Below are 23,610 nucleotides of genomic sequence, written 5' to 3' on the forward strand. Positions count from 1 at the left end.
ACTGGCACCACTTAGAATGCTTGGCAGACTATTTAGGCAAATGCTACGACAGGTGAATCTTGCTACATATGACACAATAAATTGTCGAACTAGATAACGTACAAACAAGTAAGATGTTAGTTGCACCAAAAGCCAATCTATGAAGTATCAGACTCAAAAATGCTAAGGATAAGTAATGGAGAATTGTAATTAGCATTCGGGTTTAATCCTACTGCCAAAATTAGTTTACCAGATGGGGTGCAGAGGTTTTAAATGGAAGAACACAGGAGTAGGTAACATACTTGACGCTGTCCAGAAGCACAACAACAAACACGCGAGACTCATCGCCCTCACCATCACCGGCATCCCTGGGATCAGCCAGAACAGAGACCACCACTGAGGAAACAGGTTTGTTGTTGTGAAGGTTGCTTCTTTCGGAAGACTTGTCAAACTGTTTTGTGTTGTTTCTTGTGGTTCCTCGGAGTGGAATTGGCTCGGGATGCATTATCCTCCTGTTCTTATTCTTCCCAGGGCGAGCAGAACTAGGAGGGAGGTTCTCGGTAGCATTAGTGATCGAGGAACTGTTCATGATTGAACTGGTAGGAAAGATGCTACTTGAAGAGGAAGATGATGAGACGTCAAACTGAAACACCTCGGTGCACATGCCAGAACTTAAGATCGGGCCTGCAAGAAAACAAACTCAATTTCAGCCATTTGTGAAAATTATTTCCACGGACCTAGACAATGCTCCATCAAGATGATATAAACCCAGTGGGTAAAGATACTCGGATAATACAATCATTTTAGAAAAACACATCATCATCATTGTTGCCATAGTCGTAATCATCAAAATTTCTAGATCAGTCACATTAATGATGCAATAAAAGCATGAGTCATTTGAAGTGATGCTTAGAATTTTAAATCTGCATACACAAACTAAATCAAAAAGATAAACATCCAATATGCAGGATTCCTTCTTCAGGCTAGAATGGTTAAGCATCTTCTCTTTTACTAATAATGCAGATACCAAAATACACGCAACATCATGATCAACAATACATTCAACTTTCATTCTGATGACTGCAAGCTTGAGAATGACAAAGCCTCTGCACATGTCATTTAACAAAGCTTGAGATGACTAAAACTAGCTATTCTGCAAATGAATCAATAGTAGTCAGAGTTACATAAGAAACTATAACTACGCTATCCCATTACCATATATACAATAAGAAAGTGATGGCAGTGAAAATTTGATACCAATGCCACTAACCATGGTTACCACCACAGTGCTATAAAGATATGCGACACAGTCAGTGATAATGCATATAAAAAGTAAAAAACCATAATTGATGAAATTAGAAACTCAAATATTATAAATAATAAAAGGCTAAGCGTACACTGTGAGTTCCTAACTATAAAATAATCAAATTAAGCAAATTCATATTTGAAGTATTTATGTGGATCAAGTTGGTTATGATTGATAATGAGCATATGACCAACTTAAACCATAAGCTACAAATAAATATTGTGATATAATGCTGGGTTGAAAATTCTTGCCCAACATGCGTACATGCATACAAATGCATCAGTAGTTACAAATTAAGTAGCTGCTTATTTCAATTATATAGCCACTTGTGGAACATAAGTGGAAAAATAAAACATAGCGTCCAAGCAGAAGTGACAATGAATTGCATGTAGCCATAAAATTACACAAAATAAGATAGAGAACACACAAAAGGAACCAAATTCCACTTTGAGATTGGTCATAATTAGTTTCAAATTGATGTGCAATTCGCTCGTTGGGGACATGGCAATCTTTTACATGGAGTCATTGTGTTCAGTAAAATTGGCAGTTATTAATATTTTTACGTCATAGATATTAGCAACCTAAACATGCTGACTTTGTTAATATCCTTAAATTGTTCTTTTTTTCTTCCTTTAAATTGAGCTTATTGCTCACTGACCTTATTTCAGAAAATGCACATTCCATTAACATATTTTCCTACACCAGTCAGAATACCAGCAACCTCCTTGGAGGAAGCTTCATATTTAACAGTTATAACACTACTAGAATTTCTTATAATAACCTTGCTAACAACTTCCGTCCTCATTTAAGTCCTATCCTCTTTCATATAATCAACAACAATAATGATCCTTACAGTCACTGCTAGCACTAGTAAAAGAAGATATAAATAAGACACAGGATCCTATCCTATGTGTACAATTAATGAAACAATTTATTTAGACACAATACAAGTGATATTAGAACTTATGATGACACCATTAAATTACATTTTGCTCCCACATACCGTATCCATTGCATAAAAAGCATATCAAGCAAAAAAAAATAACTTTGTACTAAAATCTCCATTTTAGAGCTGGAGCAATTGTTATGCAACACCTTCTATAGTTCAGTATAAAGATTTTCTTAGTCAACTGGAAAACCTTAATTGAAATATGACATTAAAAGAAAAAAGAGTTTGCCAAATTGATAAGATGCATTCAAGTGAAGCAATGTTAATACAGAAAGGCCAGACAGATATGAACAAAAGAGGACTGATATGCTCACCTGCCATTCCTTCGTGAAACCATTGTTGATGTGGGCCATCAGATGAGGTTAATTTTAAGTTGTTCACATACGTATCATCAGAGTCAGAAGCATCTCCATAAGATTTAGAATGCTGAAGATCCAACCCCTTTCCGGCTTTAGAAATGGCCAATGCTGACATCACATTACCTGCAATAGCCAAGCCAGTCTCTTTGTCCAATGACTGCCTTGATTCTGTTTGTTGTACGGCTTTCTCACTAGAAAGAACAGAATGGATTATTAAGTTTCCATCAATCTTCACATGCTTGCCATTCCTAGGCACATAAAGCAGAGCAGGCAGACTCTCGCTCGAGTTCTGTGTGAAAACAGCTTCTGAACCAGGTGAAGGCCATGAACTAAGCCCCTTTGGATTCATTCCAGGGCCCACCTTAACATTCTCACATTTCCTAGCAGTAACACTATCTATACCACCTCCAAAACCCTTCTGTCTGCTACATAATGTAATGTCGTTGGAGCTGTTTAGACCATTACCACAACCTCTAACGCTCAAAATTCTACTTTTAGCCTGGCACAAAATCCGGCCATTGCTGAGACCTTCGTCATCATCGTAGCCTCCATATCGAAGATTTAGACTGGGAAATGCTCCTCTAACGATTAGGATAAGGAACAACAAGCCCATGAGGCTCACACTAGCTACTCTTTTCGTGTTGCTTTGGCCCTTCTTGCTCTCTGACTTCTTGGCCTTGGGAGCAAGTGTAGCCTTTTGAAGCTTCAATCTAGGTATTGGGACCAAAGGAACCTGTGTCCCTTGTGGATTCATCGAATACCTCGGAATCCACTGGACATTCACGGGCGCCATTGCCCCTGGCCGAGGATAAACAGGGGAAGGAGGAGCAACACCTCCAACCAACTGCTGCCGTAAGCTTATGTTCTCGGCCATGATATACGAGATCTTGGTGTTCAATTCATTAATCGTGGAGTGCATTAACCTGACCTTGTCCTCCAGCTCCTCGACGTACTGCTTCTTCCTGTGCCTGGAGAGCTGCGCGCTCTCCCGGTTCCTCACCAGCCTCGCCCTCCTCTTCTCCTCCTCCTGGCTCCCGGAACCAAATATGCAAGGCGGGCTCGCCTCCTCGGATCGCTGGAACTTGATGCTCCTGGGGTTAGGGTTAAGATCAGCATCAGTGCGGCGGTCAGATAAGCCATCGGTGTCCTTCTCCATCTTCCGCTTAAGGCTCCATCCGACCTTTCCCTCTCTCTCCTTGACTTCTGGGTCGACAACGACGGCAAGTCCGGAGGCAGCGGAAGAGTCGGGGGAGGAGGGGCGGGGTGCGAGGCCGGACCGGTCATGTTGGGTCGAGGATGAGGACGAGACAGCAGACCCGTCGGCAGCGGAGTTAGGATCGGAGGTAGGGGAATGGTGGTGACGGTCCGGCGAGCGGAGGAAATCGTCGATGTCGAAGTCGAGATCAATGTCATGGAGTTCGGAGGAGGAAGGGAGAAGAGGGAGGCCGTCGGGAAAGAGGTCGCCGTAGGGGGGGTTGGGGAGGAGTAACAAGGAGGGGGACGGCTCCGCCATAGGAGGCGAAGGAGTTAGGCAGGGGTTTGGCCTCGAAGAGACGACGGCGACGGAGACGAGGCAGCTCAGCACAGGATTTGGGAAAGCAAGCGGGTCATTCTGCTGACGTGAGGGACCAATCTGACAAAACACAGTTCTACCCATTCCTCGGTTACCCGCAGAGTCTGGCTGCTTGCTTGGCGAATCGAGATCGCTATCCCATCATTTTTCATCAAATAAAAAATAAGGTAGATAAATCGAGTACTCCCTGAAATAGTAGAAAAAAAATGTCCCTGTGATGATCTCGACCGTCCAGTTGCCCTGAGAGCCTCATGTTTTGTTTGCGTCGTTTCGCTTGAAAGCAACAGAGAGGCTAATTATATTATCCGATATATTTAGTTAATTTAAAAAATTATATTAACATCCATAGTTATACACGTTCATTTACCCTAACGAAAATATTAAAAAATAATTTTAATATTTTATTTGATAATAACGGATAATGATACTATCGAGAGTTAAAGTAATTATTGTGGATGAGGAGCAACGACGAAAGATATCGTGTCACAACTACATCAATGATAAGTACGACGATATCCTCGGTATCAAATTTTGATACTCATATCTTTCTACGATTATTGGAAACGTTTGTTGGGAGTACGACAATCGCTCACGTGTTAGCCTTCCAAATATTCATTTTCGTGTTGATGATAACTATGGTAAATAGAACTCCTCATCCAATGAGCCCTTCATCTCCCCTTTTGTATGTCCATGTCGGAACTGACACGACAGCAAGAGGAGCAATATGAGCTTTAATGACCATAGCTTCAGGTCAACTTATGAGGCAACCATCATCTTCGTTGTAGACACTACAATGACCACCACCATCTACGTTGACGTGATGCATTTATCAAGTGACAAAAGGATTGTTGATGCATATGTCGAGTGGAGATATTCGACAACGGGAGAAAACAAATGGGTCTTGGATATTATGTTATCGTACTCGTCGACAAAATTATCGAGCAACCCTCATATCTTATTGTCACTCTCATCATCTACAGTAGGCACTCGTGGCCTCCAATACCTCCTTATTCGTCAATATCGATCTACTATCACCAATTATAATATTAAAATTATTTTTTCTTTTATTTTCATTAGGGTAAATAGATCTATATGTGTCACTTTTATAATTATAATGATGCTAATAAAAACTTGAGGGTCTTTATGAAGAATTTACCTTAAAGAAAATATACCAGTTTTTTGCTGGAGGAGAGTGAATCAATTTAAAGAATCTTGAATGGATGAACACTTGTGTCTACACAAGTCCCTCATAGGCCAAACAATCTAGTGTTTGGTCTGATGAGGAATAGATTGGCCATGGAGTACAAATATGTGTAGCGCTCAGAAAGGAGATATCGTAAGTGCAGAAACAGATGAATGCCCTCCCCAAAACCAAAAGAGGAGAAAGAAAGGAGGAGAAAGTGAAGCAATGCACTTGGAGCAAAACCACCTTCCAAGGAGCAGGAGCAGTAGCAGGAGCAGGGCAGTGAGTTGAGCAGCAGGCAGGCTTTGCTTGGGGTCAATTTGCTCTAAATAGGCTGTCCGAAAGAGACACTGGTTTGGGCCTTTTGATACTCAACTCCACCAAGTCAATGTTATCTGATTGGGACTTGGGCTGCTAATCTTCATGCCAACATAGAGTGAAAACAGTTCTTGACAAGTTTCTGCCTCCTGTCAATCTTTGTTTTCAGGTCTGTGTAGTTCAAATGTTTTGACATGCAACTGGGTCTTTTAAATATGGTGGAAAAAAAGAACATACAAATCTTTTCTTTCCTTCTGCAGTTATTCCTTCCTCCAGTCTTAATTGCTTATTGCTTTCCATCTTAATTCATTTTTATTGTTTGACACAGAGTCTTAAAGGTCTCTGTGTGCATCAAACTGTTGATCTGCAATCTGAGATGAGCTGAAAGATTCCTGCAGTACATGGACCCCTTGTTCTATCATGTCTACTCCAGGCAGACATGTAAGACTTAAAGCAATCCAAGTCACAGGAGGAAGCTCCCCACTTCTGTGGATCTCCAACCTGCTTTTCAAGGAATTGCAGATGTGAATGTAGATCATAAGCTTTCATGCCTGCTGGTCAAAGTCAAATGTTAAAAGGAAAATAAACCTACTCTGACTCTTTAGGTGTCCAGGTTATATGCCTCATTACACTTATCAAGGTTTCCTGGAATTGCTGCCCAGCTTTTTTGACTGCAATCTCAGATTGTGGTGTGCTAACTTGCTCTGGAAGACTTCTTTCTTCTTCTTCTTCTTCTCGCTCTTTCTTGCGGTCAAAGCTCAAAGCTGTACCAGGCTCTGCCTTCCATGCCGAAAGGTCTTCTTACTGCCTGATAAAAGATTTCCCGGCTACATTCATGCAAGTCGTAGGACTTTGATCCTTCTTGTGATGTCTTATCTTTGGAATGCATCGGCTCCCTGGTGTACTTGATTTGGCTTTCTCCCATCTTGACCCGTCAAAGGAGATTTTATCTGCTCTGCACTCTACAAGTTACCACAGTGATTACTTCCTCGCCATTGACTGATGCTTTGTGTTTGTATACGAACAGGGTTTCACACCGACATGTTGCATGGTGAACAAGACAAACGCAAGACGTATGACCACACCATGCCATGCAAAGCTTTAGCTTTAGCAGACAGACCCATCCCACCGTCTTCCTCCTTTACTTCGTCTCTTTGTGTCGTAGATCCTATGATAGCTCATTTGTGTAGCAACGTAGAAGAACAGAGAACTAGCAGCAAGATTGATGCCTTCCCACATAGAATGCATAGGACCAAATAGTCTCCTTTGCCTCTTCTTGACCCCCGTGATCCCTTCTGAGGCTTAGGATGCATGTACATTAGCGGTTTACTTGTGTGTTCATCTCGGTTTACATGCTCAGAAGACAAAGCGTGCAAACATGCAGCCACATCCCCTTGAAATGGAGACTTAGAGAGCTCTCAGGTGTTCGGACAAGAAGAACACAAGCCAACGCCATGCCATTGAGAACTATTGATCGGACTGTGTCAGGTCCTTTGTCCGGTAATTTCCTTGTGAAGGGTACAGAGCAAGACTGCACTGCACCATGAGACCGTAGCCGCAGTGTGAGTCGAGGAATGCGCTCCAGTCACCCTCGCCTCTTCCCTTCCTCACCTTGGAACAGTGCAGAAAGAGAGAGAGAGAGAGAGAGCGAGAGATTCCGATCCAAAGAAGAGAAGTTTCTTGTTTTACGCATCGCAGGCAAGCATCACATGAGCGTTCTGTTCTTGTCTACTGCAAACCGCTGCTGCTACGTCGAACAGTGAACTGAACAAGAATGCGTGTGGGAGACGAGATGGACGTGACCATGGATGAGACTTCCTATCCTATCCTTCTTTTGCTGTGCGGATTTGGCATGCGCGGGGGATCGAAGGACAGCGGAGTCGGTGACCGCCGTCCTCCACACGTTACTCCTGTGTCCACCGTGGGGCCTCGTCGTTTCCACTATGAGCTGAAGACAGGGCACAGTGAGATGTCACGGAGACGAGCTCCATGGCCCGGCTTGGGGTTTGATGGGAATGAATGTCTTTATGGCCGGTCATAATGACGTTTGATTGCTTGTCAATCCTGTGGTGGTCCATCGGAGCTTTTGCGTTTCTTGTGTTTGCTTAAATTCCTCGATGATTTCACATAGATTGCATTGGATACTCCTGCATTTGTACTCTTGCAAATTATAATCCGCACTAGATTTCGACACATGCCATGCACGTGACGTACTCGGTGTTTTGTCTCCCGTTGCATCCAAAGGACGATCAACTTATGGTGATTGATATACAGAGTATTCCATTTCAATTGCAATTATTATGCCGTGCTTCTTCATGTCCATTCGAACTCAGAGAAATCACTTCACAACGGCGATGTTGTGGCTGTGCTGTTGTGGGAATGAATGCTGCATGAACACAGGAGACGGATTCAGCTGTCCCACCTTTAAATCCATTTCCAATGGCGAAAGGTCCCAAGCTTCATAGTCTAATGATCGTAACATGTAATTGGCTTCATGTGGCCAAGTACAGACACACGTACCATGCAGCAGGCTGAAATGGCGTTAGGCACCCCACTCATACTGCTATGCCCCTCCCCACCTGACTCTACCCACATGCCTCACTTTCCTCCTCCTCCTCCATGCACAAGCTCCCCAGATCTGTTCTGATCATAATCACCTAAACACAGTGTAATCCATCTGCTTTCTGTATTGATCATAATCACCCACTAAGAAGTGGGTGTGGGAGAGTGGCTTGGTGAAGAAGCCTTCCCAAGGGATCCATGTTAGGGTTCCTACTGCACTCTGGGTCCTACACGTCTGTACGCAGACCCTAAAGCCACCCTCTCTTCTCCTTCTATAAAAGGCCTTAACCTTCCGAGCTGCATAGAAGAGGTCAAGAGAACCATCACTGTCCTCCCTCCTTGCAAGGAGCTACCATCGGGTTATGGATCCACCCTCCTCTCTTAAGCTCCTCGGCTCGTGGGCAGACTCCCACACCCACCGCGTCCAGCTCGCCCTCAAGCTCAAGGGCTTGGAGTTCGAGTACCAGGAGGAGGATGCCATCAACCCTAGCCCCGCCCTCCTCCTCCACAACCCCGTCTACAAGAAGGTCCCCGTCCTCCTCCACAGCGACCGTCCCGTCGTGGAGTCCGTCGTCATCTTGCAGTACATCGACGAGACCTGGGCTGACAACCCGATCATGCCTGCCGACCCCTTCGAGCGTGCCGTTGCTCGCTTCTGGTGCCACTTCGCCGAGGATAAGGTCAGCCTCTGTCCGCCCCATCTCGTCCTCTTCACTCGCATTCTTCCTTAGCTTCCGTTTGTTGCAAACGCAGCTTGCCCCGGCGGTCGGCGCGGTGTTTTCGTCGTCGGGCGAAGGCCAGAAGACGGCCGTCGATCAAGTGCACGACAACCTGAAGCTGCTGGAGCGCGAGCTACGAGACGGAGCGTTCAAAGGGAAGAGGTTCTTCGGAGGCGACAAGATCGGTTTGCTGGACATCGTCCTCGGGTGCGGCTCGTACTGGCTCGCCGTGTTCGAGGAGGTCATGGAGGTGAAGCTCGTCGACCCCGGAACCTTCCCCGTGTTCCACGCATGGCTTAAAGACTTCGAGGAGCAGAATGAAGTGAAGGAGACCATTCCGGCGATCGACAAGTTGCTGGAGTACGCGCGGGGCATCCGGCAAATGATGCTGAGCCTCAGTAATGGCACCAGTACCACTGCTCCTGCCGCTGCCGGCACCACCAGCACCATTAATGTTGCTGTTGACGGTAGCAGTGGCTAATGAGTTCGGCATTTCTAGGATTTGGTTCATGCAGTGTGGGGGTTCAGTAGGTCGCAGTGTTTTCTGACTACTCTTTGTATTATATTCATCGTTTCTTGTGTCGAGTCATGTGATCAGAAGCTCTAAATCTGGTTTCTAGCAATGAAAGATGAAGCGTTTCCATGTCATGGCTGGAGATAAATAACATGAGCATGTGGAATCCCCTTATTGGTATTCAACGGTCTACAGGATGATGTTCTCTCCCTACATTCTTCGGCAGTCATTTGTGCAGAAGGTGGGTGGAACTCATCTGTCTCCCCTTGTTTGCCAGGCAAAACAACTCACTGGCCAAGATCTTTCTTCATATATCATCGATCACCATTGATAGAAGATGTAAATGAAGCCCATTCATTCACCTTTTGTTCTAGTTGAAGAGCACCCAAAGGCTTAGCAGGCACTGGTTAAGCACATGCATTAGACATACAAGCAATGTACTGCCATATCCAGGAAGACAGCCCTACTCTCCTCTCCTCTCTCCTCTAGGTCTTGGAGTCAGGACAGAGGACTCTCGCCACTAATCTATATGCTTTCTTGAAGCAACAAGTATCCAAAGCAAGGCAAAGCAGAAATAGTTTATGTGGGAAAAGAGGTGAAGAAATCTGACGATGGGAGTGACAGCATCAGTGTGCGTGCATGTGCACTGGGCATCATACTTATTTCTTCTTTGACATCTGCATCAGAACTCATAATAACAAAAGGGAAGAAAGCAGCAGGTTACGACACACCTTCAATCTTCCCCACCTCTAAGCTGGATAGTGACAAAACAGACCTAATACCAGTGGAATGATGACTGGCCCACATCCTTCCTCAAGCCTGCTTCTTGAGAGAATCAAACGCTTTCCCATGCTCTCACACATTTGGATGCATCAACAGTACTAAGATCCAAAGCCTAAATCATGGCATGGCAATCAAGGCTTTCGTTGATGGCATTATCTCTTGTGCCTGCTCTCGGACAGGCTCTCCTCAGTGCCTGCTTGAGGTCTGCATTGTTTAATGAAGTGTTCTGCAGCACAGCTGATTGCTTTTTGACTTTGTTGATCATAAATTCCTTGATGTCCTCGGCCTGTAATGTCTGAATGGTCTCAGCACATGTGGCTGCAACAAAGAAGTTAATGCTGTGAATGATCTATCTATGTACAGAATTTAAAGGTAGGGGGAAACACGAAAAAGACGTAGTAATGTTTATAATGTGATACAATTTGAGCAACACTTGCTTAATTCACCAAATAAAGGACAGTGATGTTCATCAAGTGTAGCTTTACAATGCTACTACTTCACATAAAAAACAGATCTTTGCGCAGAATCCACAAACAATGCAGCAAACCAGAGCAAAACTCCAATGAAGTAGGACTTCAACTCCTCAAAGCGGCTTCGTAGCGGGAGAACGCAACGCGACAGCTCCTCGTCGCGAGCTGGAGTACTTGTTGTAGACGGCTCTGAGCTTGCTCTCGGCGGCCGACGCATGGAAGCTCAGCAAATGCTGCGCGCAGTCCCTGTTGTTCCAAAACACACCGTGTTCATCATCAGCGTTCTTGTCGGACGAACGATCGAGATCAATCAAGCCGATGTCAGAATCCAACAAATGGTTTCACGACGCGTACCCCAACTGCAGCTCATCGTATCCCGTGTGCCGCTCGAGCGTCTCGGTCCACCGGGGGCTCCTCTCCAGCGTCCACCGTGCGGCGTAGACCGCCGAGGCAGCGAGCATGGACGGGCGATGCTTGATGACCATCGAGTAGTGCATCAAACCCAACTCCGCGAAGAAAAATGCCATGTTCTCCATCTGTATCAGCAGAACGAGTGACGCACATCACATGAATCGATTGCTATGTGTACAATCTGTACGTGCATTCACCTCCTTATCGGACATGGCCGCCTTGAGAAAACGCACAAGGAAAACATACGGCGTGGGAACAGTAAGGTTCCATTCAAGCTTGTTCAAGATTGCTTTCTCTGTCGCCAGGATCTGCTCTCTGCCATATGCGCGGTCGGAAATGTAGATGAAGTCATTAACCTGCATGCATGCATACGTCTCCCATTTGCTCAATTCACAGTAAAAGCGAACAGATCGAGATGAAACCAGTCGAATAAGATACCTGAGGAGCCCATATCTCCTCATATTTGCAGGCGACGAGCATGGAGCTCACCCCCACAAGCTGCAACTCCCTCCTCGGAACAGTTTCCATCGAGAGGTATGCATCGACTATGTAGAACGTTAGGTATAGTGTCTCGGGCATCAGCTCAAACTTGCGGTGCACTTCAGTCAGCCAGTCGGCAAGAATCGATCTCATCTTCGCATTGATCTCGACCTGGGAACCCATGTAATCACGAGGTCTGCTGTATCTCTGCATTAACAATAGGAGGAGAAAATGCAATCAACCAAGGCGTGTGTAGTACAATGCAGCTCAGTGGAATTTGGATTGGGGGAAGTGTAGTACCTCAGCGAATCTGTAGAAGCTATATATGTCTTCCACATAATCGACAACAGCTAACTCATCGTCTGCATCCAACTCATCAATATCGTGTGCCAGATTGTTTGGTTTATGGACGACTTCACAAGCAACCTAAATCCAGATCGCAGTATATATCAGAGGCAAATCTTATTCAAGAATGATAGTGTTGAGGAAAGAACGTGAAAGTGGTTTACCTTGCTTCGAGCAGTAAGTACTGAAGTGAGGGTGTGAACCTTCTTCCTGGAAGTTCTCCTATCACCATTTCCTGAACTGATCTCAATTACTTCCTCTGTTTTGAGGTTTACTGAGACCTTCTGCTCAGCAGCTTTTGCACCTTCATCTCCTGAACTGATTTCAATTACTTCCTCAGTTTTTGGCTTGACTGCAGCCTTCTGCTTCGCAGCTTTCGCACCTTCTTTTCCTCTTACATTGGCAGCTACAAATGCTGGCTTCTGAAATATTATGTATGTATAATTGATCCAGAACTAGCATATGGTAAAACAAAACCGGCAAGAAACAAAGGGAAAGATATATGCCTTATCAGGTTCGGCAGGTTGTGCATTCTCCAACACTTGAGCAGCAAATCTTGTAACAGGGATGAGGTTTATAAGTAGATGATTGTAAAGCCTTCAAGAAACTAAAGCATACTCCATCCAACGATATAAAAATGAGATTTTTGGCTCTGAACCGACCTAGCCACAGGGAGAGAAATCTGAGACTGCACTTTTCTGGAGTCACGCAAGAAGAAGATCGAAGATTGAAAAGAAGAATCAGAAGCTATGGGATTGAAATGAATTTGCACCCGAAGGACTATTCTTGTAGAAAAATAGCGTTTAGATACTTGCCCGTCGACATCTCGAAAGTTAACACGATTTCCGATGTCTCCAAGCGCTCTCCGGTTCTTTTCGTCACCTCCTGCGGCCGCTTTCTGCTTTCTGCCTGGTGAAGCAGCAGCACCTGATGATCAAAGGATTGTTGAGACCACATGAATTACCAGTGACATCGAGAGAAAAGAAGCCTTCAAGAAGCAGGTAGTTGGAAATTGGGAAAGAAAGAGAGTGTCCAAGATCAAGAAACCCAGGGATTCGAGATGATCCAGAAGAAAGGTGAGAGATTCAATTTAAAGGTAGAAACCATGAGATATCCAAACTCCTAAACAGAAAGAAACTATATCCAGGCAGCCAAAGGCTACAAAAAGGTCTCACCTTGCATCAAGTATCCAAGAGACCCAGATCACAAGTACCCACAAGAAGATGTTGCATCTTGCATATTAAAAAGCAGAAGAGGAACAAAGGGGGAAGAATACCGCAACAGTGGGACTCAAAATGAGAGAAAAAGGTTCCATGGAAGAGGGCTATCTTGTGAGACAAAACAAGAACCCAGATATCAAGAAAGAGAAACACCAAGTGAGGAGCATTCGTAAATGACTTCCTGATTACCGAACAAAACTCACCTCTCTGCTGCAGAGTTGCCACAGGAGCCTGCAGATGCCTTGACTCCATCAAGCCTTCTTCTTCTTTATCTCCTCCTTCTCCTTCTCCTCCTGCTTCTTGTTGGCAGCTCTTCCAGAAACGGCTCGACAACACCGACGAGAAAAACGAACGAAGGCTTCTAGGATTCGCCACCGTTGATAGCCTGTCCCAGAGTCTCTCTCTCTCTCTCTCTCTGTCTCTGTTTCCCAACTCGCAGAGAACAAGAACGGAGTCTCTACACCGCAATCTCGTTCTCCTAACTCTACAATATCATTCTCATTCGTCCTCTTCCTTCTTTAGTTTCTCTCCGCCTTCTGTATGTGTTTGAAGGTGTGCTTGCGTTCTCTTCCTTTAATAAAGAAGGGGAGTAAAGAGGCAGGAGACGCGTTAAAAGCATCCATAAGGTGCCTCCTCTCTCTTCCATCTCCAACGGTCGAATTGTGCGTGCTGTGAGATCATAACGGTCGGACCGAAAATTATCGGACGGCTAGGATGAGTTGGAGCGCCTAACGTCGGCGCGTGGCTGATGATTCACGACCCGGGCTCGCTCGGTCACAAAGGAAGAATCTAAGCCACTTATCGGGTCAGCGCACGAATCTTAACAACGCCCATCAAAATCATGAGCGAACCTGGAAGAATAACGATCCCGGAAGATGGACGGACCTCAGCGATGTCAAGTCAAAGCTATTTCCTTGGCTCACTCGCACGGATGTCCGTTGGCGTCCATCGTCATCGTGTGCGAATGTTAAAGCACTTGCAATACTGATGGAGGGAGAACCAACCCGAGTTCGAGTTGAATCACGTAGTGATTACATTTAACCCGACCTATTGAAGCGAGAAGGGAAGACAGCAGATGAAAGAATGAACACGTAAATCTGAGATCGATCTCCGACGCTTCCATCGATGCGCTCCGAAGGCAGGAGGAGGAAGAAGAAGAAGAATTATTCCCAGAAGAAGGAATTTTGGATGATTCCTTCGAACCCTAACCCTAATAGGTATTTTCTGTAGAATGCAACCGAAGCGGAGGCCCCTCCTTCCGCTCCTTTTCTTCCTCTCCTTCGCCGCCCTCCTCCTCCTCTTCTCCTTCCACTCCACCACATCCTCCTCCTCCCGTTCCTCCCTCCTCCTCTCAGAAAACCATAATCCTAATCCTCGCTTCACTTTCATCATCGAACTCCTCACATTCGACCGCATCGACTCACTCCGCCGCTGCCTCCGCTCCCTTGCCGCCGCCGACTACGCTGGCGACCGCGTCCACCTCCACGTCCTCGTCGACCACTTCCGCCCCGCCAATGGATCGTCCGCCCCCTCGGTCGACCGCAAGCTGGAGGAGTCGCGCCGGATCCTGGATCTTATCGACCGGTTCCGGTGGGTCCACGGGGAGAAGATCGTTCACTACCGGACGGCCAACGCCGGGCTCCAGGCCCAGTGGCTGGAGGCCTGGTGGCCGAGCTCCGACGACGAGTTCGCTTTCGTGGTGGAGGATGACCTCGAGCTGTCGCCGCTGTACTATAAGTTCCTGAAACGGCTGATCTTGAAGTACTACTACGACCCGGCGAACTACGATGCGTCCATCTACGGGGCATCGCTGCAGCGGCCGAGGTTCGTTGCTGGTATGATGATAAATCCTCTTCTTTTCTTGGTTCTAACTCATTTTTTCGATTTAGTTCTTTTCAATTCCGACCAAAATTGAGTATACCTAAAAAAATTGGGCTTAGTTTAGGCAAGTAATGGCATGATGCATAAATTCTGAAGAACTTAGGATTGTTAAAGTTGCACATTTAGCACCATTTTTCCTTTTTCTTTTTGGATTCTGTATCATTCGTTTGTCTTACAGGAGTGCTCCAGTGAATAGTAATTACAGAATACTAAGTTTATTTTCTACTTAAACTATGTCTTCGAGAAGATTTTGTTGTGAAATATTTTTCTGGCAATCAAAATGTAAAAATAACAGAGAAAAATCTTGCTGAGATTACCACTATGGGCCTAACAGATTCCTGTGGAAAACAGTATTTGAGGATACACACTTCTTTCTTTCCTGGCATTCAATAGAAGTCAAGATTATCTAGCTTTCCATCCCAGCCTAACCCTGCTTGTGAGGTGTGGTGTATTCCAATTAGAACTTATTTGCTTCTTCTAATTGATTATATAGTTAATCTTGGTGCCATTGTGTCAGATTTTGATTTGAAACGTTTTGCTTTTTGGGTGCAATTGTCACGACTTACAAAGGCACTAGTTAAACTTCTATTACTATGTCATCCATAGATATTAATGTAATTGCATCATCTCCATTAACGTTGAGCATTTTGTTAATTGCCTTTCGGGCATACCTACTCTTCATGTATTACTGCTCTACTTCTCCCATGTTATTGTATATATTGTTGTCAAATTTCTGCTGTATTCTGTTTGATCGAGGAGACTTGAAGTGTTAAATATTTTCAGTAGAGATGAATCTTTTCCAAATGCTTGGAGTCTTTGGACTCCCTATATATCTTTCCTATGTGATGAAGGTTGGCTTCACCTTCTTGCATGAAATGCCCTTAATGCGCATTACGTATTTCCTTATTCTTTTTAAAAATGTGATTATGATATATATTTTTTTCTTGGAATACCATATCCCCAAGTTACTTTATAACTATTTGATATAAAATGGGAATTTCTTCCCTTTTTCAATTCTAGGTGATTGGATTTGAACTAGTGGACAAATTTGGTTGTGTCTGTTGAAAATTGTGTTTGTAAATTACCTATGTGGAACATTTATCAAAGAGGCTGTTAACAAGTAGTATATGAGGGTACAAGCTATTCTTTAAGTGCATCTTTTGCCTTTATTTTCTTCATAACAGTTCACACTTCTTTTCTGAGGCTAATTTCTTGTCATTTTTTTGTGAAGTTAAAGGTCACTTATGGTCGACGTTTGGTTCTCATTTTACAAATATTGCAGGTAAGAAAGGAAACAAGTTGCAACTGAGCAGTGAAACACACATTTTCTTATACCAGATGGTTGGCACATGGGGTCAGCTTCTTTTTCCAAAACCTTGGAAGGAATTCCGTCTGTGGTATGATGAACATAAAGCCAAAGAAATCAAACCAATCCTGCAAGGCATGGTAATTTTACTTGTTCCAGGCAGCAAAAATAGTTTTGTGTAAGTTCTTTTAATAGAAGAATTTTTTTCCCCCTGAATATAAGGAGCCTTATTGGCACATTAAGATTTTATTTTTAACTTTGTCCAAGAATGTACATTCTACTCCTGTCCTAGTAATTTGTATTTTGGCATATGGGTCTTATGAGAATCTTGCCTCTTTTCCTTTTTTGTTTTTTTTTACTATGCTTGCAGGTGACTACAGGATGGTACAAAAGGTTTGGTGAGAGAATATGGACTCCTTGGTTCATCAAATTCATTCATTCACGTGGGTACTACAATCTTTACACAAACTTTAAGCAAGAAAGAGCCCTTAGCATCTCTCACAGGGATGCAGGTGTAAACTATGGGAAGACGGTTGGTCCTGATTCGAGTTTGTTGGTGGATGAATCTCTTGATTTCAGTCTAACAGAACTGCCACCGTTAAGGAACTTAAAATGGTACGATTTCTGTTTTGCGGAGACACATCCAGGAAGAATTGTTAGTAACTTTGATCAACTCAGATCTATACTTCACTCTTTGAAGCAGAAAACAATATTTGTAATAAGTTTGTACCAGACAACAGAAAGGATTGCTAGAAACTTGATCTGCAACCTTGAAAATGTTGGTTTGGTAAACTTCATTCTCCTTGGTGGCTCTCCAGAGTTATTGATTGACCTTGCCAGGAGAGGATATCCTGTAGTTGATACAAGTCAGTTGGTTTCTAGCATTAGACAAGTCAAGTCAATAGATCTTGAACATGAAACAGACATCATAAAAGAGATCTGGATCAAAGCCACTACAGTTCAAAAGTGCCTGGAATTTGGTTATGACTTGTGGTTGATCGATGGCAATATGATTCCAGGTAGTGGTTTTTTACCTGAGCTGCCAAATCCCTCATATGACTTTGCTATTGCAAAAAATGCAGAGCTGTTGTTCGTGAAGAGCTCTCCATCTTCTTTGAAAACATGGAATGATGATTATATCCACAAGGTGGCAGCAGAGTGCAAGTCCCTGACTGGAACCAATTCTCCGGAAATGGAACACAAGAATTTTGCATATCTTGCTATGAGAGGTTTAGATGAGAATGCTGGTGCGAGGCTATGGAGACTTGATGACCCAGATATTGGTGTGAAATTAGGATATGATACCATGAACCATACGGAAAGCAAACTGAATATGGTCTTTTGGGATCAGGAGATGGCATTAACTTCAGTACAGAGGGAACTGGACAGATCAGGTTTGTGGTTGATCGATGTGGATTCTTCATGTGTTTCTGTTGTTTGCCATAAGAGATAGAAGCCAGTTTCAATTATATTTTGTTTGTTATCTTATTCTTTGCATGCAAAGGAATATGGATTGTCATTTGCAATCTCCTCTTCGGCCTGGTGTATCAGGATATTTGGTACACCCGACCTAGTCTATGAATGCTTGTTAGAGAAATCAGATCAGGGTACTACATAGTGGCCAAGAACATGCACACATGGTTACTCTTGATTTGAGGATCATAGCATGCAACTGCTAATAAGACCAGGCCTTAGGGGTGGAGTTCAGCTTCACCATATTTATCTTTGTAGGTCTCCAGTGCATCCTCAGGGGGACCAAGAATATGAACCAAGCTATCGACAACAGAGTTCATACAAGGGTTATTGCCTCCCAAATTGTGTAGTTGAACAGGGGCAATCTTTTTCTCTCACAAGAAACACTGCCCAATTCTTGGTGGGTAGGAGGAGCACCAGCATTTGTGCACACCCACCACTTCAGTCATAATTGTTGAATTTTAGCAGCATGTAGTACTAAACAATGGCTCGTATCAATTTCATGTATGGATTGTCTCCTTGATGTTTTCTCCCTTGTTTGGTAAAAGTGCCTTTTTTAGAGAGAAAATGTTCAATGAAGTCATAACTCTGCTAGTGAACATTTACCAGTTGTCCACCTACCCCTCAACTGTTTGAATGATTGAATGACAACAAAGTGGTCTGAAGTGCTTTAGTATATTTGATGGGGTTATGGATGTATGCCTCAGCTCTATGTTGGGATAATTTCTTGCAATTCTCTCTCCGCAAGTCATCCATTCCTTCCAATTCCTAATTGGATGGCCGGCAGAAATGGATGATCTGACATCATTGAATACTTTCAATGTGCCGACGTAGCCAAATCCTCTCTCTTAGCTTTCCCATTGCAACTTTAATGTCTGCTTTCTTGCACCTCCAATTAGGCTACATCGCAAGAATCGTGTCCAACTCTGTTTCATCCCTCATGGATTCTTCTTCACAGATCCCTCGTTTAGTGGTAGCAGAACTCTGAACTCTGAGGTGGTTGATAACGCCGACATGAACACGAGTAGTTTGCCAAGAAGATTCATGAGCTGAGCACCAACACAAGGTGAGAAGGTGCACCCCCTGTTCGTGGTGGACCAGCCAAGTCTTCAGACTTCCGTAAGCAAAGCTCCATGGGGGAGGTGGGGGGGACGGAGGAGAGACTGATAACAGAGTGGGAAAGGAGACCACATTCCGTAGTCAAAGAAAGAGGCTGAGAAAATAATGGTGCGTCGGTGAGGGTAGAAGGCGACAAGACTGGGAGTTGCAGTGGGGAAGAAGACGTGCCCGCGTGATCATGGTCATTGGTCATAAGTCCATTCCTCCATGTTTTCCCTCTCCTATTTGCCTGAAAGAAAGGTCTAAATGTCATCGCTTTAGCAGACATTTCAGACTCTCGTCTTCCGTGCCTGTGAAGTAAATACGACTTCACAGGTTCTTCTGGTTTCGTAATGGGGTTTTGAGGCCACAAGGCTGTGATTAGAATGGTTGGTGGCCATCTGCTTTGCTATGGTTCCTGCACTTGATGTCATTAGCTTTGATAGGAACAGAACAGAGATCAGCAGACGCAAAGTTATTTGCAGGATGTAATTTTTCATGGTGGTTTCACTCGAGAACAGTAGATCTAAACCTACCAAACAATTTCCCAAAGCCAAAGTCGATCACAAAAAAGTGATATGTCCTCTTCATCGATCAATTCATCCAGAAACCAATTCTTGAGGCAGCACTGAACAGCCAGTAACGAGGAACAGCATGATCTTAGCACTGTCTCCATTGGTCCTCCTAATATAACCATCAATCGATGTAATAGTTACACATGCAAGAATCAGTCGATGCCATTTGCAACAGAAAAAAATGCTCATTTTGCATGTTAAGTAAGATATGTTACTTTATGTCATACAGAGACCGAGAAAAAGAGATCAAGAAACAGAAACGAGAGATGATCTGTCGAATTCTATACATTTTTTTCAGCAGTTTATCTCAAATGAACCAAAATGTACAATCAGTTTCTTATGGCCCTCTCCAGCTTCTGTAAATCCATTTTGTCAACTCATCATCGCATGGTGATATGTTATTAATTCGACTTAATTATCTATCAGGAAAATTTTTGGGTTTAGTGTTTGCGACTGAGCTCAGCTTGAACATAATCGACGGAACTAGTGCCGCCCATTTGCCCAATTCCTCAGGTGGTTTCTGGATTTCAGAATAGGATGCCTGTTGTGTGCCTGCTTTGGAATGTCATGTAACTCCATTACTTGTATCGTTCGCTGCTTTTTTGCTGCATCAAATGAAACATAAGGCATCGATGAAATCTAACTTCTTAAATTGCACTATGATAAATATTCGAAGCAATAGATTGAAGTTAAACAAACCATTTTCGGCTTGCTGGTATCCTTCATGAAGCTTCCGTTTTGTGGCTTCCAGCTTAGCCTGAACGGGAGCTTCTTCAGAGTACTTTGATTTCTAACAGAAGATGGAAAAGCTTAGATTTCAAGCTCTTTAGAACCTATCATAGATTTTGTGTTTGGCTGAACTTACATCTCGTGGGATCATCGGTGGCTTCCTTCCAAGTGCAGCAGTGTCTGGTGGCTGTTTAAATTTCGCTTCGTTGCATACTTTTTGCTCAAAGCCAATTTTAACTGGTCTTCCAGGCCCAGATTCAGAAATCACAGGGTTGCTTTGCTTGGGTAGAATGTTTTGGGACTTTGCTTGCCCGAGACAGATCTCATGTGGCTTTGATTGCCTCATTTGTGGTTCTTGTCTTCTTAGCTTCTCTTCTGGGGTAGCTGATCGATGTGGTTCTTGCCGCCTCGAGTGTCCCACCCCTTCTGCAAAAATAGACTGCTCCGGATCTTGTTTCATCTCCACTTTTTCTTCTCGAGTAAAAGGTTGTTGCATCGGCTGCTGTTTCCTTAATGATTCATGATTCTCTGTAGGTCGTCTTCCATGTTCCCACCTCTTGTGAAACTCCCCATTATTTCGAAAATCTGCAGCAAATTGCCAGCAGAAGGATGATATTATTAAACCGGAGAACTCAACAAGAAGGGAAAACCAGAAGGTAAACGGGCAAGACAAAGTACTCACTTCCATCGTCATCCATTCCATCAAAGAACTTGACATCCCAAGAGTGAAGACATACAACAGGAACAGTTAGTGCATGCAAAGGTGGAGATTGGACTAATCACAATAAGTAAAGGGACAACACTCAAGACATTTTCTATTATACCTCGGAGAGCTGGATGGAAGTTGTCTGAGTGGCGAATAAAGCTCCTTCATCTAACGGGGGAGAAGGAAGGCCATCCTCATCATCCACGACAGAAGGATTTACAGAGTCCGGGGAGTTATCTGTCAATCATAGGTTCATAGTTGCCCGAAATCATTAATATAGGGCGACGCTAGAAATGAAATAAATATATAGTATACCGGCAATGGCAGCAGTAGCCCTGACCCATTCATCAACCAAAACCTTCCAACCACTGCAACCCAAACACATACCAGAGCAATTAGGAATGTCGCCAAAGGATCGGTATGCACCTTGAACTAAAAAAAAGGTGTATTTTTTTTTGTTTCCTTTTTTCTGATTCCACATATGGAAGTGTAAAATTTGACACTGAACAGGCGAAAGAATTTCCATCATCTAATGCAAGAGAATCGAAGAAGCGATTTCTGATTCAGGTACGACGGAGATGTCTCCATACAATGTTAAATCTAAAATACATAGTGTTGCAGGCAAATTTAGTAGAAGCTAAAACTGGATTGTAGGTAGTGAAAGAAGACTAAAAACTGCCCCCCCTCAAAGAGAGTACAATCATACACTTGACCTAAGCCAAAACATAATAGAAAAAGCATCAAGAAAGCAGGGATCACAAACTTTTTACAGGGAAAAAAAAATGATAACATAAATTTGTACCCATTCACAAGATTAAAATCAGTGTGCAAACTTGATCAAATGTATCATTTGCTTTGCCATCATCCGAAATTACAATACAGCAAAGAAACTCACTCGATGAGAGCACGAACTAGGTGGCGAATTTGCTTTGAGTTGTGTTTACGGAGGCCATTGACAGCCCTTCCAATCTCGGTCGCCTAAGGACCAAAGGAAAACAAAAAAAATCAATGAGGTAATAGAATAATATGGACCTAAATTTATGTATCCTTATCCTAAGCCCGGCACGGAACAAACCGAATAAAGAGGAATGTCAAATCAACACCTTCAAGACATCAACAGAAAGCTCCATCAATTGCAGCCTCCTCAGTGACTCGAACAAGAAATTATCAGACTGCAAAGAAGCACCAACAAGTTTAAGCACAGGCAGCTAATCGCCTAAATGATGCAAGAAAGAGCACAACAATCTTACTCGAATTGAACCCAATAGATGCATACAAAATGAGTTCTTGGATTCGTAATGCATTAGTAATTGAAGGCAAAGCAATATGCAAGAAAAGAAGGCATGAACAAACCTCCTCATGATGGTTGGCAAGGATCTCCTTGATCCTCATGACCTCGCCAACGATTTGACCCTCCTCTTCGATCTCCTCCGTGAGCGCCTCTGCCTCGTCGTACGAGTAGTTGCTCACCACCCGATTCGAGAACTCGGGCCCGTCGTTGCTGCTGTCCACCTTGCTCTCCTTCTCTCCGACCCTCCGCACGCTGCCGTGCCCTTCCTCCCCCTCGGCCCCTCGCAGCTCGACCCGGTCACAGCCGAAGCACCGCGGCAGCAGCGCGGTGAAGATCTTCTCCACGATCTGATCCCTCCTGCTCCGGAACTGCTGGGGGTAATCCGACGCCGCCACGAGGATCGCTTGCTCGATGACCTCGAAGATATCAGAATTGGCGCTCCGGAAGAACCTCCTCCAGTAATCAACCGAGCTGGACGAGCTCGCCATGGCGGCGACGGCCCGAGCTCCGGCGGCCAGAACACCGGCGGAGAGCGATCCGATGTCTACGAGGCTAAATCCGTCTCAATCAGGCAGTTCCCGGTCAGGAATCGACTCCAAGATCGAATCTTGATCGCCAATTCCGAGTCCGGTGACGGGAAAAATCAAATGGGTACAGGTCTTTTTGCCGATCGACAGCAGTTACGGCGGATTGTTCTTTCGCTACCAAAACCAAGGGGGGAAAAAAAATCAGATTTTTCCTTGAGGAAACAGCGAAAGATTTAATTTTTTTTTTCCGCCGATTTCACACTCAGTTGCAATCAATCCGACCCCCAAATCTCGCAATAAATGAGGGTAGATAACAAGATCGATCGGCCTCAGTCCCAAAGAGACAAGAACCCAACGCTCGGCTGCTGTTCCTGGTCGTAGGACGATATCTCTTCAAACCCACATACTCATCCAGATCATCTCTCCTTTTCCCCTTGCGGCGACACCAAAACCGCCAAACAGGGTAAAGCAAATGGCTTGAGCCCAAAGCTAGTGTCCACGGACCCCCTCTCTCTCTCTCTCTCTCTCTCTCTCCACGGAATCGAACTTCCCAGTATTCACTCGTAAAAATCCGGCCTTTTTCCCGTTCTGTTGTGGAAGAAAAGGGAATTTTCTGATTTCAACCCTGAACATTCACAAATTGTGCATGCATCATACGTGTCGGTACATCGCCCCTTTCCAGGGGTAGAAATGTAAACGTAAGTAACATCTGACACTGAACGTTCGTAGAAATTTAACTTTGGTCAGGGACCAAAATGAAATTACTCACTGGCGGCAGACGTCTCCCTCCTTCGACTGAGCAGAAATGGGCGGTGATGATGCGGTATGTGTCCCTCAATATCCGTGCACCAGA

At 44.2% G+C, this 23,610-nt stretch overlaps 5 protein-coding genes across 6 annotated transcripts; 2 read left to right on the top strand and 3 right to left on the bottom strand.

The window, feature by feature from the left end:
* Positions 1–163: 163 nt before the first annotated feature.
* On the bottom strand, positions 164–4,250 carry LOC135632559 (bZIP transcription factor 39-like). The gene is made up of 2 exons (XM_065141169.1): positions 2,549–4,250; positions 164–663 (listed from the first exon to the last, which is right to left on the bottom strand). The coding sequence occupies exons 1-2, from the start codon at positions 4,248–4,250 to the stop codon at positions 221–223; spliced, it is 2,145 nt and encodes a 714-aa protein (XP_064997241.1). The 3' UTR covers positions 164–220.
* Positions 4,251–8,517: 4,267 nt separating this feature from the next.
* LOC135632240 (glutathione transferase GST 23-like) lies at positions 8,518–9,596 on the top strand. Its single transcript, XM_065140644.1, has 2 exons — positions 8,518–8,909; positions 8,983–9,596. The coding sequence occupies exons 1-2, from the start codon at positions 8,592–8,594 to the stop codon at positions 9,427–9,429; spliced, it is 765 nt and encodes a 254-aa protein (XP_064996716.1). The 5' UTR covers positions 8,518–8,591; the 3' UTR covers positions 9,430–9,596.
* Positions 9,597–10,038: 442 nt separating this feature from the next.
* LOC103978876 (G2/mitotic-specific cyclin S13-7) lies at positions 10,039–13,729 on the bottom strand. The gene is made up of 10 exons (XM_009394826.3): positions 13,375–13,729; positions 12,767–12,878; positions 12,614–12,649; positions 12,458–12,506; positions 12,116–12,373; positions 11,907–12,032; positions 11,565–11,813; positions 11,324–11,482; positions 11,070–11,251; positions 10,039–10,961 (listed from the first exon to the last, which is right to left on the bottom strand). Exons 1-10 carry the CDS (start codon positions 13,421–13,423, stop codon positions 10,829–10,831), a joined length of 1,353 nt encoding a protein of 450 aa, XP_009393101.2. The 5' UTR covers positions 13,424–13,729; the 3' UTR covers positions 10,039–10,828.
* Positions 13,730–14,205: 476 nt separating this feature from the next.
* On the top strand, positions 14,206–18,509 carry LOC135586107 (uncharacterized). Of its 2 annotated transcripts, XM_065140724.1 has the most exons (4): positions 14,206–15,006; positions 16,335–16,498; positions 16,729–17,752; positions 17,910–18,509. In XM_065140724.1, the coding sequence occupies exons 1-4, from the start codon at positions 14,403–14,405 to the stop codon at positions 17,930–17,932; spliced, it is 1,815 nt and encodes a 604-aa protein (XP_064996796.1). In that variant the 5' UTR covers positions 14,206–14,402; the 3' UTR covers positions 17,933–18,509. The 2 variants fall into 2 exon arrangements, with proteins under 2 accessions (XP_064996796.1, XP_064996795.1); XM_065140723.1 differs by having other exon boundaries at positions 14,207–15,006; positions 16,729–18,509.
* A 1,160-nt stretch (positions 18,510–19,669) lies between these two features.
* On the bottom strand, positions 19,670–23,310 carry LOC103978873 (probable mediator of RNA polymerase II transcription subunit 26b). The gene is made up of 9 exons (XM_009394823.3): positions 22,293–23,310; positions 22,043–22,111; positions 21,835–21,917; positions 21,255–21,307; positions 21,058–21,176; positions 20,916–20,943; positions 20,370–20,818; positions 20,204–20,294; positions 19,670–20,109 (listed from the first exon to the last, which is right to left on the bottom strand). Exons 1-9 carry the CDS (start codon positions 22,716–22,718, stop codon positions 19,988–19,990), a joined length of 1,440 nt encoding a protein of 479 aa, XP_009393098.2. The 5' UTR covers positions 22,719–23,310; the 3' UTR covers positions 19,670–19,987.
* Between the last annotated feature and the right edge of the window lie 300 nt (positions 23,311–23,610).

The sequence above is a fragment of the Musa acuminata genome, chromosome BXJ3-3 (genome assembly GCF_036884655.1).
Source record: "Musa acuminata AAA Group cultivar baxijiao chromosome BXJ3-3, Cavendish_Baxijiao_AAA, whole genome shotgun sequence".
Taxonomy (NCBI): domain Eukaryota; kingdom Viridiplantae; phylum Streptophyta; class Magnoliopsida; order Zingiberales; family Musaceae; genus Musa; species Musa acuminata.

Excerpts from the sequence above, each read along its gene's own strand:
- LOC135632559 (XM_065141169.1), bottom strand. The coding sequence starts at position 4,250 with ATGGGTAGAACTGTGTTTTGTCAGATTGGTCCCTCACGTCAGCAGAAT. Across the intron at positions 664-2,548 it reads GTTTCACGAAGGAATGGCAG|GCCCGATCTTAAGTTCTGGC; the intron begins GTGAGCATATCA and ends GTTTTCTTGCAG.
- LOC135632240 (XM_065140644.1), top strand. The coding sequence starts at position 8,592 with ATGGATCCACCCTCCTCTCTTAAGCTCCTCGGCTCGTGGGCAGACTCC. Across the intron at positions 8,910-8,982 it reads GCCACTTCGCCGAGGATAAG|CTTGCCCCGGCGGTCGGCGC; the intron begins GTCAGCCTCTGT and ends TTGCAAACGCAG.
- LOC103978876 (XM_009394826.3), bottom strand. The coding sequence starts at position 13,423 with ATGGAGTCAAGGCATCTGCAGGCTCCTGTGGCAACTCTGCAGCAGAGA. Across the intron at positions 12,879-13,374 it reads GGCAACTCTGCAGCAGAGAG|GTGCTGCTGCTTCACCAGGC; the intron begins GTGAGTTTTGTT and ends TTTGATCATCAG. Across the intron at positions 12,374-12,457 it reads AACCTGCCGAACCTGATAAG|AAGCCAGCATTTGTAGCTGC; the intron begins GCATATATCTTT and ends ATAATATTTCAG.
- LOC135586107 (XM_065140723.1), top strand. The coding sequence starts at position 14,403 with ATGCAACCGAAGCGGAGGCCCCTCCTTCCGCTCCTTTTCTTCCTCTCC. Across the intron at positions 15,007-16,334 it reads GCGGCCGAGGTTCGTTGCTG|GTAAGAAAGGAAACAAGTTG; the intron begins GTATGATGATAA and ends CAAATATTGCAG. Across the intron at positions 16,499-16,728 it reads AACCAATCCTGCAAGGCATG|GTGACTACAGGATGGTACAA; the intron begins GTAATTTTACTT and ends CTATGCTTGCAG.
- LOC103978873 (XM_009394823.3), bottom strand. The coding sequence starts at position 22,718 with ATGGCGAGCTCGTCCAGCTCGGTTGATTACTGGAGGAGGTTCTTCCGG. Across the intron at positions 21,918-22,042 it reads TTTCTGTTGATGTCTTGAAG|GCGACCGAGATTGGAAGGGC; the intron begins GTGTTGATTTGA and ends TTTGGTCCTTAG. Across the intron at positions 20,110-20,203 it reads ATACCAGCAAGCCGAAAATG|CAAAAAAGCAGCGAACGATA; the intron begins GTTTGTTTAACT and ends CATTTGATGCAG.